Source organism: Plecotus auritus (assembly GCF_963455305.1).
Source record: "Plecotus auritus genome assembly, chromosome: 7".
NCBI lineage: Eukaryota > Metazoa > Chordata > Mammalia > Chiroptera > Vespertilionidae > Plecotus > Plecotus auritus.
The window spans coordinates 79,719,604-79,737,570 of NC_137774.1; the positions used below are offsets into that span (position 1 = coordinate 79,719,604).

The 17,967-nt window shown below is 39.8% G+C and overlaps 1 protein-coding gene across 3 annotated transcripts in view; it reads right to left on the reverse strand.

Moving 5' to 3' along the window:
• The window catches only part of ZC3H7A (zinc finger CCCH-type containing 7A), a 35,984-nt gene that overhangs the window by 12,788 nt on the left and 5,229 nt on the right, over positions 1–17,967 (reverse strand). The window contains exons 1-12 of one of the 3 annotated variants that reach the window (XM_080679916.1): positions 11,633–11,674; positions 11,347–11,448; positions 10,309–10,348; positions 8,415–8,612; positions 6,840–6,998; positions 5,945–6,025; positions 5,814–5,852; positions 5,145–5,178; positions 4,404–4,687; positions 3,642–3,846; positions 1,674–1,738; positions 625–811 (exon numbers count right to left, since the gene is read on the reverse strand). In XM_080679916.1, coding sequence (XP_080536042.1) covers positions 625–811; positions 1,674–1,738; positions 3,642–3,846; positions 4,404–4,687; positions 5,145–5,178; positions 5,814–5,852; positions 5,945–6,025; positions 6,840–6,998; positions 8,415–8,612; positions 10,309–10,348; positions 11,347–11,414 — 1,360 coding nt within the window. In that variant the 5' untranslated portion in view covers positions 11,415–11,448; positions 11,633–11,674. Of the gene's footprint in view, positions 1–624; positions 812–1,673; positions 1,739–3,641; positions 3,847–4,403; positions 4,688–5,144; positions 5,179–5,813; positions 5,853–5,944; positions 6,026–6,839; positions 6,999–8,414; positions 8,613–10,308; positions 10,349–11,346; positions 11,449–11,632; positions 11,675–17,967 lie in introns of those variants that run through there. The other 2 variants (XM_080679917.1, XM_080679915.1) reach the window with 2 other exon arrangements.

The following is a 17,967-nucleotide window of genomic DNA, read 5'->3' on the forward strand; positions in this document are numbered from 1 at the left end:
TACAAAAATCCCATTTTCATAACACCAAAATGAAAACAAGCCACTGAAGTAATTTTTTACTTTTAAGGTGTTCAGTAAACAACACATAGTTCTATTCAATACCAGTCCTCCCAACATATATCCTTATTTAGGATAGGAATTCTGATGGCTCATAAAGAACAATATTAAACATAAATCTAAGGAAAAAATGCATTGGGGAATACAGTATGTTACAACTAAGAATAAATTGTGTTTAAATCACTTAATTTAGGGGTGAAGATAAGAAATAAACCAATATAAAGTACTTTAATTTCCATAAACATTATACCATATACTGGTCTTACAAAAATTTTTTTTGTTCTCGCTCCATTTGAAAATGACCAAGTTCTTAAGCATATATTCAGAACATAAATAATTTCATAAAAATCTCAATAAGCTTTCAAAATCAGGTAAATATTCTATTGCATATGATTCTATAAAGAAAATTACACCAAATCAGAGAAGAGACTTTAGACTCCAAAGGCCCCAAATCAATAAGTGTGGCTTCTTTAGAAAAGAATTCAAACAGGGACATGTATTTACAAATTCCTAAGAACTCTCGGGTTACTAGTTCAATACTGTCTGCTGCATTCGGTTGGTCCTGACCTGATTTTACAAAACAGATCTGACAAGCTTGTCTCAGTTCATGGGTTCCTTCTAGGGGATGTCTTGGGGTCACTGATGAAGGTGGTTTTGTAATTGTACTTCCAAAAAAGTTTCCAAAGTCATTTCTAGGGTGACTTGAAATTCCCAGGAAACTCTCAGAAGCAAACAAACTTCCTGGTCCATTCATCTGCAAGAATGAAAAAACAAAAAACAAAAAACAAAAAAACAAAAAACAGCCAACAAATATTGATTGCACTATCATTAAAGCAGGAAACAAATTCTTCTGAAAAATAAGAGATTCTTCACAGACTAAAGTCTGTATTGTTCTGTCCCTTAAAAGGTTTTATTTAAAAAGGTTTCTTTGTACATTTCCTCTCTTTGGGTCTCTACACCCCTCCCCCACTTTTTCTAACCCTTCCTGAGTTGTTAAATGTAATAGGTAATTGTTTTGCTTCATAGCAAGCACATCTTACATGCCCTGATCTTATACAGTTGACCCTGAACAACATGGGAATGAAGGGGCTGACCCCCACACAGTCACAAATACGTATATAACTTCTGACTCCACAAAGACTTCAATTGTCCAGTAGCATCCTCAGGGGATTGGTTCCAGGAACCCTGAGGATACCAAAATCTGAAGATGTTCAAGCTCCTTATATAAAATGGCCAGATCAATGCACACAGTCAGCCTTCCACATCCACTGACTTCCAACCTCATTTCAAAAACAGTACAGGTATTTATTGAAAAAAACTCACAGTTCGAACCCATGTGGTTCAAGGGTCAACTGTATTTCCTAGTTTTGTTCACTCTGTGCTAAAGCCTCTTACACTGTCTGCAATAGTGGTTAATTTGCTATGACAGATCCAGTCTTAAACACAGAGCATTTATTACTGGATGTTCTAAAAGAGTCTTATTCTAACACTATTTCCCACAGCACACACAAAATTTTAGGGAGACTGTCTCGTCCATTCAAATAGCTCCGTTATTTAAGTAAAAGACCTATTTTCAATTTAACTGATGTATTTACAAAAGAGGAAGTGGCACTTACAAGTAAAAGGGAAGAATTACTGTTGTTAAGCGATGTTCCCTCTCTAGAAGTTGAGGTGGGCAGATCTAAAATAATAAAAAAACTTCAACAGACCTTTTCATTCTAATCAAATAATAAGAACATCAGGACTTAGTAACTGACTATGGCTTCCCACGTTATTTTCCATCCCAATTCCTAGAAGCCTTCTTGCTCAAGATTGACACTCAAAGAGGGATATGGAGTTTTTCCTTTCCTCCGGAAACCAAGGATGTAAAAAAACCCTTAGATAAAAATAATTTCAATACAAATTTTCAGAGATAGAAACTAAGGCAGGGCCTACCAAGTGAGACTGTTAAAAAGAAGCAAAAAAAAAAAACTAAGAGCCCTGGCCTACTGTAGCTCAGTTGGTTGGAGCAACGTCCTGGACCCTGAAAGGTTGCAGATTTGATCACAGGTCAGTCTGGAGCATAGGAGAGGCAACCAATTGATGTCTCTCTCTCTCTCTCCCTCTCTCTCTCTCTCTCTCTCTCTCTCTCTCTCTCTCGCTCATCCTCTCTCTATCACTTTCCCCCATTCCTCTCTCTAAAATCAATTGAAAAAAGACTACGAGCCCGGCCAGCATGGCTCAGTGGTTGAGCATCAACCTATGAACCAGGAGGTCACAATTCAATTCTCATCAGGGCACATGCCCAAGTTGTAGGCTCAATCCCCTATGTGGGGCATGCAGGAGGCAGCCAATCAATGATTCTCTCTTATTATTGACTAGAGGCCCAGTGCACGAAAATTCATGCACTCAGGGGTCCCTCAGCCAGGCCTGTGCCCTCTTGCAGTACGGGAGCCCTCAGGGGATGTCCGACTGCGGCTTAGGCCCACTCCCCTGCAGCTGCCTCTGTGGAAGGCGTGGAGCCGGGACTAGGACTGCGCCGCTGCCTCCCCCGCAGCCTCTGTGGAAGGGAGGGTGCCAGGACCACCATGGCTGGCCTGGCAGCACAGGCTGGCTGGCCCTGCCCCCCGCCCACTGGTTGTTCCAGCAGGTGGTTACAGAAGGTCGTTCCACCATCTGGTCTAATTAGCATATTAGCTCTTTATTATATAGGATGTTTCTATCTCTCTCTCCCTCTCGCTTCCTCTCTGAAATCAATAAAAATATATAATAAGAAAAGACTAAGAAAATAATTCATATTCAATGGGGAAAGAGCCTCTACTTTTGAAAATATGAAGCAAGAACTCACTATAACATTAAGAAAATTAGTGAGGTTCAATTAATTTTCTTTTTCTTAACCTACCACTCAATTATTTTCTCCCTGCCATTTGTCTTCCACAAATTTTAGTTTCTTCCATTGTCAATATTTAAATCAATTATTTTGGTTTTTCCCTTTAACCACACATCAATGCCTCAGAAATATGATGATTTATATTACTATTGTTGAAAATATTTATTAACCCTGGGACTACTACAGAAACAGAAGTCAGCCAAAAACTCAGCAATCCCTGTAAAACTAAGGCATAGTTTACTGAGCTGAGTGGGTGCAGCCTGAAATAGATCTAATTGTTGTTATTCTGAACATTCATCTTAAATTAGTTTTAAATATGTATTTGCCCAGTTCAGAATTTAAAAGGATAACCTGCCTTTAAGACCTTTTGGGGTATACCTTTCTTGGAGAAAATGTTGAAAGTCATTTCACCTCCCAAAAACAATAGACACCCAGCTTAACAAAGTATCTTATAAAAAACTCAGTGCCACACACATTCCTGTTCTCCTTTGCTTCTTCATCTCCAGAATGGCACATTTAAGTCAAGGTGAATTTAAAATTGAAGGTTTTGTTTGTATATTTTCAGCTACAATGAAAATAATTCAAGTACAACTACCAAGGGTTAAATAATTGCCAAACACACACAACAATAAAAATAAATAAATAATTGCCGAATATAAACTGTCATTTTTAGAAAATGAACCACAATTGTTTACACAAATGGCTGGATTCTTACCTCGTTTGGATTCACTCATTGAAAATGAATTTAAAGAAGAACAGAAATCTTCTAAGGATGAGGTCAAAGGTGGATACAACTCTGAGAAGGAAGGTGGAGGGGCATACCTCGCACCAATGGGCAAGGTGCTCAACAGAGACGCTGAAAAGGGTATGCTAGGGGTGACACTGGCTGTCGGAAGGGGTCCTCTGACTAAAGCTGATGGCTGAAAAAAAAATAAAAGATCTGATGACAATCCATGGATCTCAGTTCCAAGTTGCTTTTAACATTAGCATATATAAAAACAAATCATTACACTGGGTGATATATTACATAAAGTTGAAATCAAAACTCGGTAGAGGAATCTAACCTACAGAGCTTATTGTTTTTTGTTTTTTTAAAAAAAGAACTGAAGAATGAGAAGTCCTCATCCATAAAACTTATTTTGCTTTAAATATCAAATGCCTATTCTTTGTTCAAATGTTAAATTTACCCTTTTCATAGATATGATTCCAATAGGAGTTGAAGAAAAATTGTCTAATTACTAGAGAGTATATATCTTTTTTATTTCAAAATGACCAAATTAGCCAGTTATATCACCAAAGAAAAATTTTCAAGATAAGAACCCAAAGTTCAGCTGATAGGCAATTCTGAAAATATCTAATAGGTTATTTTGCCATATTTTATTTATTATTTTTTTCTTTTTTTAGTTTCTTATATTGCCTTTTCTTTTTTTAATTAAGCCTGCCTTAATTTTTTGTAAGAAGTCACACTGAACATTACCATAACAGTGTCATTAGTTTCAGGGGCGGAATCAAGGAGGTCATCTATTTCCTCTCCAAGGACCATATCTCCATCATCTACATAAGCTTCCGGCATTGTGAAGGGGATCTTTCCTCCATTTGCCAAAACTGTTGATGGCAGAGAGCTCTCTTCCACTTGCAGTGGCAAAACAGAAGTTAAGGACATAACTGAAACTGAGGCCAGCTCACTTCCAACGTGGTGAGAAAAACCGGATGCAGGTACAGAAACAATAGGAAGTGCTTCTTGCCTTGGCGTTAATAAATCTGTAACGTAGACAGGAATGTACTCACTCATTTTCAGTGTATGTACATAATACCAATAAGAGAATATAAAGAGCAATGATAAAAACAAATAAATACATAGATACAATAGTAAAAAGCAATTCAAATAAAGGAGTAAATGTAATTCTAAAAATAATTTGTTTCACCCAGACATAGATATATTCATTTGAGAAAATATTTCCTTCTTTCTCAAAATGCCTGGGCCCCTTATGGGCAGAACTGTTAAGATAGTGGTAAGGCCTTAGTAGGCATTCAATGACTGCTTACTGATATCAGCATTATCAATCACGTGCAGGCTCAGACAGGAGCACAAAATTGATTTTCAAAATTATTCTTGCTTTCATACTAACAACCACATAGTAATCTCATTTGACAACTATAACACTTATCATGTCTAAAACTGGCACTTTGCAGATTAAGATGACATGGAAACACATACCTGGCTCGATATCTTCAACAGAACAGTTCAAAGCCTAGAAATTAAACCAAATAATGAATCACAGTATTTTCAGGATTCTAAACTATAAAGCAATCTGTAAACTTCACTGTAAGACACACCCAATTAAGATCCAAGAAAAAAATGGAACATGTAAATCTTTGTAGTGAGTGGTGGTATCAAGCAGTGCTAGTCGGCCAGCAGCACCACCTGTCTGTTCTGTGGACCAGTATTTCTGACAGGTTCAGGAGCCAGTTCCAGAGCTACGAGCCTGGCCACCACTCACTCCCAACTCGCAGTGGCCACTAGCATCCTAACAGCTCCAAGGAGACTTACCTATGAAAAAACAACTTGTTAACTGTGTTTATCCCAAAGACTCCCAAAAGTACGTATTTGGCCTACACCACTTTTTCTAACAAAACCTAACATCTCTGAATACCCTGTAAAATGTTCCATCAGACTTCAGGAGATGCTGGGTAAGAGTGAAAGGTACTACTCAAAGCGCCTGTTTTCTTTTCACAGGCCAGGAAGCTCAGGCCAATAATGTGTCTGAGAAATAAAAAGGTCTTAAAAATAGACACAAACTAAACATATTAAAAGCAAAACTGCTAATGTGCCTATCTTTCCTTCTTCATTTTCATATTATGATTTTTATAGAAATAATAGCTTTACCTTGGTAGCCCTGTCCCCAGGAACTGATTTTAATGACTGCTGAAAGAAAACAAAGACGAGAACTTAAAAACAGAATTGACTCCAGGTTACAAAACAAAATGAGAACATCTGATGGAGAGAACTCGGCTTACCTCGGTTCTCACATATGCTTTTCTTATTTTAAATCCCAATTTCTGAGCTAGTTCTTGAGTTAGTTTTATCACATGTTCATCCTGAAACAAGTAAGAATATGTATTTAATGGAGAGTTATATTTAACTAACAGTGAAGATTAGGCAAAACTTTTGCCTATCTATATATATAAAAGCATAAGCAACTGTTGCAACTGTTTTACAACCAAACAACCAGAATGACTGGAACAACCGGAACAACCGGTTGACCAGTCGCTATGACGTTCAACACAGGAGCTGCCCCCTGATGGTCAGTGCACTCCAAAAGCCAATTTCCCACAGTCGGCCAACCTCCTGTGGTCCCTTCCCCCTCAGGCCGGCTGCCCAACCTACCGCGGTCCCGATCTGGACTGGGCAAGACGGCCCCGATCGCCTCGATCGCAGCCAGGCCGAGGGACCCCACCTGTGCACGAATTCGTGCACCAGGCCTCTAGTATAACTTATAACTTACAAATTTATATAACTGTAACTTGTAACTTATATTCTGTTAAAACATTTGCTTTATGAGTAATTAGTCCCAACTGAAGCAGGCTGATAGCTGGTTGGAAAATTTAACGCTTTAAGATGCCATATACCAGTGGTAGGCAAACTGCGGCTCGCGAGCCACATGCGGCTCTTTGGCCCCTTGAGTGTGGCTCTTCCACAAAATACCACGGCCTAGGTGAGTCTATTTTGAAGAAGTGGTGTTAGAAGAAGTTTAAGTTTAAAAAATTTGGCTCTCAAAAGAAATTTCAATCGTTGTACTGTTGATATTTGGCTCTGTTGACTAATGAGTTTGCCGACCACTGCCATATACCCACAAGGAATTAATAAAATGGTCATGATGTAAACAAATGAACGAAAATACAAATCCCATACCTGAGGCACCGCTAAGGAGCACTTGGCTACTGCGTCATAAGCCTCTCTGTATCTTCCCAAATTACTTAGAGCCTTAGATTTCCGATACAGAGCTTTGCAGTTACTGGCATTTAAACTGAGGACTTTATCACAGTCTTCTATAATTTTATCAAGGAAACCCTGGTGTGTAAGACCAAATATAGTTAGCAATCAAACAATCTTGCACTGATGTCTTCTTGTAAATAAATGCAAACACATTGCGACCCCAGGCTATTCCCCTCCTTTCAAACTCCAGGTTAGCAGTATTATTTTCCTTTTTAAATTTTATTTTCAGTATGAGATTTCAAATACATAAAAGTATAAAGAGTATCATAAACACCCATGTACCTGCCACCCAGATCAGACAAAGGTTAACATCTGGCCATAAAGGCCACAGATCTTCAAGAAAGAAAACTTTCTAGACATGACAGATGCCTGCAGGTGTCACTCTCCTGTCCTATTCTCCTCCCATCCGTAGTTTCCCCTTGGCGGATCTCATTAAAATGTCAAATGAAAATGTAACTCCCAAACAGCTAGACTATGAGAAAGGAACACATTAGAGAATACAAAATAAATAGCAATGAATGCTCGTTAACAAAGAACTAGGTGACAACATGGGTACCTTTCTTATTTTCACAGCTAAGTTTTACTGAATGTCCACAGTGAAAATTACAAGCACATCAAAATACTGCTTTTTAAGAAAGCTTAATCCTTTTGAAGGCTAACTACCTTTTGGGTAAAATCTACTAAGAGGACTGAATCTTGACTAAGAAGTGAATAATTAACACAAGTACCTGACAGACACACTTATCTCTGAACACTTGTATCTTATCTCCCTGGGCTGGTTTTATTTTTATTTTTTTTAAGTGACACTCCACCCAAAGCCATACTCAAATGGGAATCTCCACAGATCAGTAACTAAGAAACAAATTACTTTTAAAAATCCCTAAACATTTGCCCAAAGCTGATTTTTCAAAATTTCAGGCAACTCTAAAAGCAGTTAATAACATCTTTATTTAACAATGAAATTAGAGCCCGGCCTGTGTGGCTCAGTGGTGGAGCATTGACCTATGAACCAGGAGGTCACAGTGTGATTCCCAGTCAGGGCATGTGACCAGGTTGTGGGCTTGATCCCAGTTGAGGGCATGCAAGATGCAGCCGATCAATGATTCTCTCTCATTAATGTTTCTCTCCCTTCCTCTCTGAAATCAGTAAAAACGTATTTAAAAAAAAAACAAACACTAAAATTAGCCCTAGCGGATTTGGCTCAGTGGATAGAGCATCAGCCTGCAGAGATCCCAGGTTCGATTCCAGTCAAGGGCACGTACCTCGGTTGTAGGAGGCAACTAACCGATGTGTTTCTCTCACATCGGTATTTCTCTCTGTCTTCCCCTCTCTCTTCCACTCTCTCTAAAAATCAATGGAAAAATATGCTCAGGTGAGGATTAAAAAAAACAAAACAAAACAAACACACACACAAGAAAAAAAACACCTAAAATGAAATATTGACTTATTAATGTACTATGTTGAAACACTGTTTTAAAAACCACAACTCACCATATTAGAATAGCAAGCAATCCGATTTATATGTAGTTTTTCAATGATTTCTTTAGGTATTAAAATTTCTTCAGACTTTGCATAATCAGCTATATTCAAAGCTTCCGTGTATTGGCTCATCGAGCCATTCCAATCACCTTCCCGATAAACATCATTTCCTTCATTAAAAAGATTTCTCACAAGAGCACGTAAATATACCTAAAAAAAGAAAGTTACCACTTGAAACCATTTAAGGAACAAGTCGGGTATAAGTAAATTTTAATTTTTGTACCTACACCTTCAGAGGAAATAATTTGACAGAGCAAGAAGTACTGTTGTAAGAAATTACAAAATCCAGGCCACTATTTTAGTGTGGGTTTCATCTTGCTTGCTTTTTCAAGAGAAAATTCAGTTTTTAATTATTAAGAAAAATGCAGCAAAAGCACCCTGTAAATATTTGTCCACGTTTCCAACTCTGTGCCTGGGATACATTCCTACAGGTGGACACTCCAGGTCAAACAGAATGAGACGTTTAAGGCTTCTTACCAATATTTCTAAACTGCCTTCCAAAGGCAGTAACAACGGATACTTTTAGTGGTTTCCTTTGCAGCATCCCACCAACACTGAGTTAGCATGTAGGCACTTGTGTGTCTGCATCTAAAAATCTCTACCAATTTCTAGTGAAAGTGGTTCCTTTTGTATTTGTGTGTCTTTGATTACCAGTGAGGTTGAACTTTTCCACATTTTTGCGGACCATTTGTATTTCTGCTTTTATAACCTGTTTGCTCAGGCCACTTACTTAGAGGGAGATGGATGTTAAACCTTTTTCTTATTATGTAAGTATGCACATCCTTTTGGTATGTAGGAAAGTTTTTAAGATTCCTTTGTGTTTTCTATCACAGCTTTAATATTTTAGAAGTCCTTTCTTATCACAAGATCAAATAAATATTCAAGTCTTCTGTCTCATTTTGTGAATTCAGGTCTAAGTAGTAAAGAAAACTGGACAGATCAACCTTTGACAACTGAGGTGACGTCTGACATGCCACTTATCCTCTTTTGGACCCCAGTTCCAATTTAAATGTAAGGATGGTAAACTGAATTGTAAAGTAAATGGATTATTCCATTTATTTGCAACCATCATACTTCATGATTCTACATCTGTTTGGAGGGCGAAAGAGGGAAGAAGTGACTGAAATAAAGGAGAGGAAGGGACAGGCAGAGACAAAGAAGTGACAATTGGAAGCACCAAATCCCTCAGAGACACAAAACCACGGGTGAACTAACAGTCTGTAGAGACAAGAACCTGTAGAATTATCTCGCGTCACTGACATGCCTTACAAAGGTCAGACACTGACCTGGGCTTTCTCTCTAATTAATAGATTCACCCCTGGCTCTTCCTATTACTCAGTCACCCTTTACCACTGTTAGAACTTCTCTCCTCCTAAATAAAAGCAGAAGATTCTCTGCTCTCTCCTTCTCAACATACTCTGGCCCACCTATTTTCGATGAAATGAGAAGTAGGCTAGAACTAATTTTCAAGGGGCTCAAAAGATATATTAATTCAATACTATACTAAGAGAGGAAAGAAAATATAGGACAACTGTCCAAGTATGTAAAAAAACAAATGTTGTCCTATATATGAGGGTCAGTATATCTTTTCTGTAAATGCCCAGATACTAATATTTTAGGCTTTGTGGGCCATACAGTCTCTGTCCCAAATACCATATTTTGTGAAAGCAGCCATAGATGATACATGAACAAATGAGTGTGGCTGTGTTCCAATAAAACTTTATTTACAAAAACAAACAACGAGCCAGATTTGGTCAACAAGGCCGTAGTCTGCCAACCCTTGCTACATATTTACAGTTCACAGGCTACTGAAGAGTTTTTAAGCCGACCTTCCCAGAGTCATTACCGCATATTGTTCCTGTGTTCCTGGATATGACAGTGGTGACCTAAGAAGAAGAAACAAATTAATTTTAATTATCAGGCTCTTATTAGGATTTGTTCATCCAGAAGGCATCTTAAACATGAAGATCTACAAGCTTGCTGCTGGTTCAAAGCATGTTTTAAAGATCTACTTCTCCTTATTCACACATAACTCTAGTCATGATTTAAGAAATCTAAAATTAATCCTTTGTCTTTTCTTGACTAAGTACATTTTCTTCTCAAATCTACTGCTATGGAAAGAAGGCCTAATGTCTCACATGCCAAAAACGTTTTAAAAATAGTACAGAACCACTAGTACCACTGGATCCAATTTACCAGAGTATGAGGAGAAGACTGTCACGTCCTGGGAAGCACAGAGGGACCTCTTCCTGGACACATCCACCCAAGCCACACCTGTCCCCTCATTGGCATGCCTTTCAAAGGTCAGTCTTAACAGAAACTCAGTTTGATCACAAAAACCCTGTGTTGACAGATGTTCACTTTCATTCATCAAAACTGTTCTCATGAGATTAGATTCAAATTCCTCAGTCTAACATTCTCAGGGAAATTAAAGGATTTCGGCCCTAACAATCAGTGACGGTAAGATCCAGGTCAACCTAGCCAGCATGGCTCAGTGGTTGAGTATCGACCTATAAATCAGGTCACAATTCGATTCTCGGTTGGGGCATATGCCTGGATTGTGGGCTCGATCCCCAGTGTGGGGCATGCAGGAGGCAGCCAATCAATGATTCTCTCTCATCATTGATCTTTCTGTCTCTCTCTCCCTCTCCTTTCCTCTCTGAAATAAATTTTTAAAATATTTAAAAAAAAAAAGATCCAGGTCAGAACACAAAGAAATCAAATGTAAAAGAGCAGAAATTACTGCTGGAACAAAATACCTAATTTCTTATCCAAATTAACAGGACTTGTGATATATAACTAAAGATTTCTTAATCTCTGTGAAATGTATAGCCATATAAAAATTAGTAGGGGATGAGGACACAGGTATGAATTAATCTCTTACTGTATAAACTGTAGTCCTTCCTTAATGCTCTGCTGCCTTTTTCTTCTCTCCTCAGACACACTGGACATGTTACCCCACACATTCACTTTCTAAGTGAACAATCTGGAAAGAAAAAATACACAAAATGGCGTCAGGCAGCACAACCTGGACCCCAGTTAAAACACCCATCATTTAAGGTTATGTCACTAATTCGTTGTGGACGCGTCCCTCTGCTGATGTGACTCTCCAGTTCTCAAAGCCAAGAACCCCATCTGCTTTACTGTGTGGTGCCCATCGTCTAGCTCACATAGCATAAGGTTCTTAGACTCCTTCAGGTTAAACAGCCAGGCAGACTTTGAAGGCTCCTCCAAGTATTCTCCATGAAAAAGTCATTTCTCTCCTCTCCCTTCTCTTCTCCTTCAGCCTCAGGATTTGTTTATTCCCTTTCTACGCGCGCACGGACGCTGCCCTGAACAGTCCCGGCCTTGTTTTGCTTCTGGAAGCTCTCCAGAAGTAAAAAGGTTTCACATCCGCTTGCCTCTGACTTCCTTATGAGCAGACTCTAAACCTTAACACTTATTTTGTTACACAAACTTCTGAAATGATCCTTGTTGATACAACTGATAAAAATAAATGATCTAGCCTAGCCAATGTGGCTCAGTGGTTGAGCATCAACCTACAGGAGGTCATGGTTCAATTCCCGGTCACGGCACATGGTGGGATTGTGGGCTCGATCCCCAGGGTGGGGCGTGTAGGAGACAGCTGATAAATGATTCTCTCATCATTGATGTTTCTATCTCTCACTCTCCCTTCCTCTCTGAAATCAATAAAAGTATTTTTTTTAATTAGTGATCTAAATGAATTTCCTTCCATTGGAATTTTCTGGAAAGTTAAGGGTTTACCTTCCAGGTATCTGGCAAATGTCAACACATGTCATTGCTGGTAGTATCTAACCCACTAATCAGTGTTCATTAGGCAGCTCCCAGCGAATCAAAGGACCACAGGGAAGAGACCTGTGATAAAAGAGCATCTCCAACGTCCTAAACTAGGGTTTCTCAAGCTCAGCACCGCAGCTGACAGATGTTAGCAGCATCCCAGTCTCCAGCCACAAGATGCCAAGTAGCACTCCCTCCCCCATCCCTTGTGACAACCAAAAAGGTCTCCACATACAGTTAAAGGTCCCCTGCAGGGGAAGGTTGGACTGGGTGGAGCACATCACCTCAGGATAAAAACCACTGAGATCTAAGCCTCAGAAGACATCTTATCACATAAACCACGTATTTGGACCCACGTGACAGATAGGAAAATGTCACTCACATTTCAAATACATAGCTGAAATGTTTTAGTTTCATTATTGCTTACCACTGTGGTCTTGTCTTTAAATCTACCTTTTTCTAAGTGTAGGGGTGAGGATGAAGGTTGGAATGCCCCAAAGGTTGACAGCTGGCACTAATTCTTTTTGTCTTTTAAATACTGTCAGCTCTAAATACTTCCATCTCATACTTAAAGGTTGGTACTTTACTGAAGTGTTTACATGTGAAAGGATATAATATCTGGAACTTGCTTTAAAATACTCCAGCAAACAAAAAAGGGAGTTGGGAGCGGGTATGAAACAGCAGAACACTGATAACCGGTGAAAGTACAAGGCTTTTTCCTAGTACTTGCTCTACCTTGTAAGTTTGAACTCTTCCAAAATAAAAAGATAAAAGCCCCTTACACTGAAGTAAAATGGCATTATTTCTGGAATTTGTTTTTGTTTTTTAATATATTTTTATTAATTTCAGAGAGGGAGAGGGGAAAGAGGGATAGAAATATCAACGATAAGAGAGAATCATTGATCAGCTGTCTCCTACATATAGCCCACAACCCGGGCACGTGCCCTTGACCGGAATCAAATCCAGGACCCTTTGGTCCGCAGGCCGATGCTCTATCCATGGAGCCAAACCAGCTAGGGCTTGGAATTTGTTTTTAAGATGGTCTAAAAGGGGGATGAATGGGTAGAAGTGAAACAATGGTGCCGAAAATAATGGGTAACTGCCCCTTTTGAACAATGGGAGGAATGTGTTCGTTCATTCGGCCCCTCTACAGGTATAGGTCTGACCGTTTCCATGATAAAAAATGTAATTCATACTTGTATGTACAAAGTTATTAAAGGAGGCACTATTTGTAAGAAAATAAGAGAGCAGATTAACTCAATGTCTATCAGAAAGGAAATGGCTAAATGGAGCTGGGGGAAAAGAGGCAAGGAGCAACTGCCCACAATATGACCCTAGTTTTTTGTTTGTAAAGAAAAACCTCCAGATGGAATCCCAGAAAATTATAGCAGCAGCAGCAGAACAGATGGGACAGTCTTTTCAACTGAATACCTTTAAAACTTTTCTTTTGAGTCCTGTAAATGAATTATAAGTATTTTTAAAAATCTATGTAGCCTCTGAGCCCTTCCTTGGAAAGATGGCCCTTGCAGGCCCACTACAGTGGCTTTTATTTTATTTTGTTTTATATTAAGCAGAGCCAACTCAAATCAGAACTTTAGAGTTCAAAGGCCCCCAGAGCAGCACTTGAGGGTCTATGGCAGTCAGGCCTGGGACAAAAGCAGACACCAGTTCTAAGAAGCATTGTGCTCTCTCTTCAGTGAATGGCAAAACTCTCCCCCACCTCTGTCCAGCCAGGTGAGAAATGAGTTTTTGTTCACTGAGAAAGTCAATCTGTTGGCTAAGGGATGCCTGGGTAATGATAACCCACCAAACTAATAGCCTTGGGCTATTTCCCCAGATAGTGCCGGAAAACCTTGAACCTGGACCTCTTAGGGACAAAGGGCAGGTGGCAAGGAGCTGACAACTCAGATAAGTGATTAAGAGGAAATGAGATGCAGACTCTTAACTGCATGAAATATACACCTCCTTTACATGTTAAAGATTTGGAAGCATAGTATCAGGTGATATTTAAACATATGACAGAACATGAAATGTTCTATAATTTCCCCAAAAAATGTTATGAAAAATTTTACACACACAAATTTAAATTTTTCACAAGACACACCATATACCAACATAGTACCTATATTCTACAATTAATATTTTGCTATATTGATCACATCTGCCTGTCTTTATCCATTTGCCCATCCTTCTGTCCTTCCATCAACCCGCATTATTTTGGTGAATTGCAAAGTGGGTTACATTTAATTCATCAATTATAATTCATCTCTAACCTCTTCAACATATTTATCATTACCTAGAATTCAACATTTCTTAGGTTTCTTAATGTAAAATGCAAACATTTTAAGGCAAGCTTTGACAAATGATAAATTCATGTAGCCCAGACCCCAATCGTGATATAGACCAATAGTCATGGTCACTCCTCATGCCCCTTCCCCAGCTGGCCTCCCAGCAACCACTGTTCTGGTTTTTTTTCCACTGTAGATTAGTTTTACCTATAAAATAAACCTCCTCCACCTCCCATTTTGAAAGAAAAAGATCTATGCCTTATACACCGTCTTACTTTTGGATCCAGTTAAAATCTTGCCTCAATTTTAATGTCAGAAAGAATTTAAGAATTTAATAAAGTTAACCCAACAGCCACTTTTTTAAACAGACTTTATTTTTTAAAATATATTTTTATTGATTTCAGAGAGGAAAGGAGAGGGAGAGAAAGATGGAAACATCAAGGATGAGAGAGAATCATTGATCCGCTGCCTCCTGCACGCCCCCCACTGGGGATCCAGCCTGCAACCTGGGCATGTGCCCTGACCGGAATCGAACCATAGATCAATGCTCAACCACTGAGATACACCATCAGGGGTCCCCCCCCCCCTTTTCTTATTCAAACGCAAGTCCTCCTATGTCACAGGTGTCCACTTCCTCCTTGAAACTGTGATTCCATCTCCAGCTGACTTCTAACTGTGAGAGCCCTGGGGCTTCATCAGACCTTCTCCCTCCCAACCACTCTCCCCTCAGGGACTCTCACACTGCCCAGATGTTAAAAACGCCCATCTAGGGCCCCCTATACTCCCCAGTACATCCCCAGGCAGACCTTGATACTCTCCACGGATGTGATAGTTCTACCTGGATGTCTCATAGACTTCATAAACTGTTTTAAAAGTAGTATCTTATTATGACAATGAAAAGAAATGTCACTCAACCACCCTTTTGTCCTTCCTGAGAGCAATCAACCACTGTTACCAGTTTTTCTGTGTATAGACATAGACGCGCGCACGCACGCACGCACGCACGCGCACACACACACACACACACACACACACACACACACACACAGTTGCATATAAAAACTGGTGAAGCCGAAACCGGTTTGGCTCAGTGGATAAAGCATCAGCCTGCGGACTGAAGGGTCCCGGGTTCGATTCCGGTCGCGGGCATGTACCTTGGTTGCGGGCACATCCCCAGTAGGAGGTGTGCAGGAGGCAGCTGATCAATGTTTCTCTCTCATCAATGTTTCTAACTCTCTATCCCTCTCCCTTCTTCTCTGTAAAAAAATCAATAAAATATATTTTTTAAAAAAAAAACTGGTGAAAACGGAGTAAGGTGTACTTGGTTACAGTATTACACCAATGTCAATTTCCTGGCTTTGATGTCACTCTAGTTATATAAGATGGCACCACTGGAACTCTATATACTTTTGCAATTTCCTGAGAGTCTAAATTTCAAAATAAGAAGTTAAAAATAGCCCATGCATGTTATTTTTTACTAGAGGTCCGGTGCATGAAATTCATGCACCGGGAGGGTCCCTAGGCCTGGCTGGTGATCACAGCTGATCTGTGGGGCGACAAGCGGGGAGATAGGGGGGCGTCCTGCTGGCACTCACCTAGGCTGGCCTGGGGCCTGTGGGCAGCTCCTGCGTTAAGCATCTGACCCCTGGTCAGTGCATGTCATAGCGACCAGTCATTCCACCGGTTATTCCACTGTTTGGTTGATTTGCATATTAGGCTTTTATTATATAGGCTACAACCTGGGGATCCTAACACGTTCTGCACCTTGCTTTTTTCATGAAGCACCTAATCTAGAGGATCATTCTATATCAGTACCTAAAAAACTGCTTTATCCTTAACAGCCATGTAGCCTGTTCTACAATATGGTTGGACCATAACTTCACTAGGTCTCTAGTGATGAACATTTTGGTTGTTTCCAATCTTTAAAATTCATCAGATACACAGGATCTTTCACATATGTGTACCTTTAAAGAATTTCTATAGGATAAAGAGTATATGTTGTCGTTATTTTACCAGCTATTGCCAAGCTACACCAAATGACCCTACCCAGAAACAGTACTTGAGGGTGTCTATTTCACTGCTTCACCAGAAATTATCAAATGTTTTCATCTTTGTCAACCAGGAGGTGAGAAATATGGCTTCTGGGTTTTGACATACTCAGAAATGCCTTCAGCACTCTGAGATTATAAAATAATTATCCATGTTTTCTTCTAGTACTCATATCCTTTCAATAAACATATTTTTTAATCAGATCTGCCAGTTTACTGTAAGGAGTGATGTAGAGATACACTGTATATATTTCCCTCCCAAATAGCTACCCAGTTGCCCAAACTTCATTTACAAACAGGTCCTCTATTCTACAGCAATATGCGCAAGGCCACCTGGCTCTGTTTCTGACTTTTATTCAGCATTCCTAACTTCAGTGGCCCTAATCCTCTGCCCTCCTCCCAATTCTAAGGCTTGGCCCAATCTTACCTTTTCAGTAATGAAACCTTCCGGCCAGTTGCTCAAGCCAAAAACCTGGCATTACACTTTTCTCTCTCTCACATTCCACATCCAATCAACTCACTGACAAAGCCTGTCAATGATACCATCAAAATAGGTGCAGGCATCCCAAATCCAACCACTCAAAACCTCCTTGGCCTGCGTCACACCATCTCATATGAATGTCGCCATATCCTCCTCTCTCAGCCTCTGTCTCAGCTCCAGGCATCTCCTCTGCCCCTCCCCCTTTCATTTCCTACACTAAACTAAAAGGAATGCTCTTTTAAAAACAGAAATTAGTTATTAGCCCTGCCTAAAATCTTTCACTGACTTCCCCAAGCATTTAAAAGAAAACCGAGATGCCTTACCTCGACCTACCAGATCTGGGAGGACTAACTTCCCGTAAGTCTTTTCACAACGCCCTCACCCTGATTCACTTACCCAGCTCCTGTCAGACTGGCCTTCGGTGTGTTCCTAAAATGACTCAAGGGCTCTGCACTTCTGGGCTATTGTGCTTGCTGATCCCTTTCCCCTTAACACACTTCCCAGATCTGCAGAGCTGGCTCCTTTTCAGTCTGGAGTCTTGGCTTACTAGTAAGTGTATCTTTAGAGGCCTTCCCTTTCCACCTTAAATTGTCATCATCCCATTATTCACTTCAAGAGGTACCTTGTTTTATTTACTCCTGATTGCATCACAATACCTAGGACCAGGTCAAGAAAAACTTGAATAGAAGAATGAATGAATGCAAAGTTGAGAGGCCCCAGAGTTAAAACCCGGTAAAACTGTTCACAAAAACAGGCAAGCAGGAGAAAGGAGGGTGTCCGGGAGGAAATGACTGGACATAAGCAGAGCTGGCTGTAGGGGACTCTGCCCCAACCTTGCAGGGGAACAAGTTGGGGAGTAAATCAATTAGAGACAGACACAGAGAGAAAAA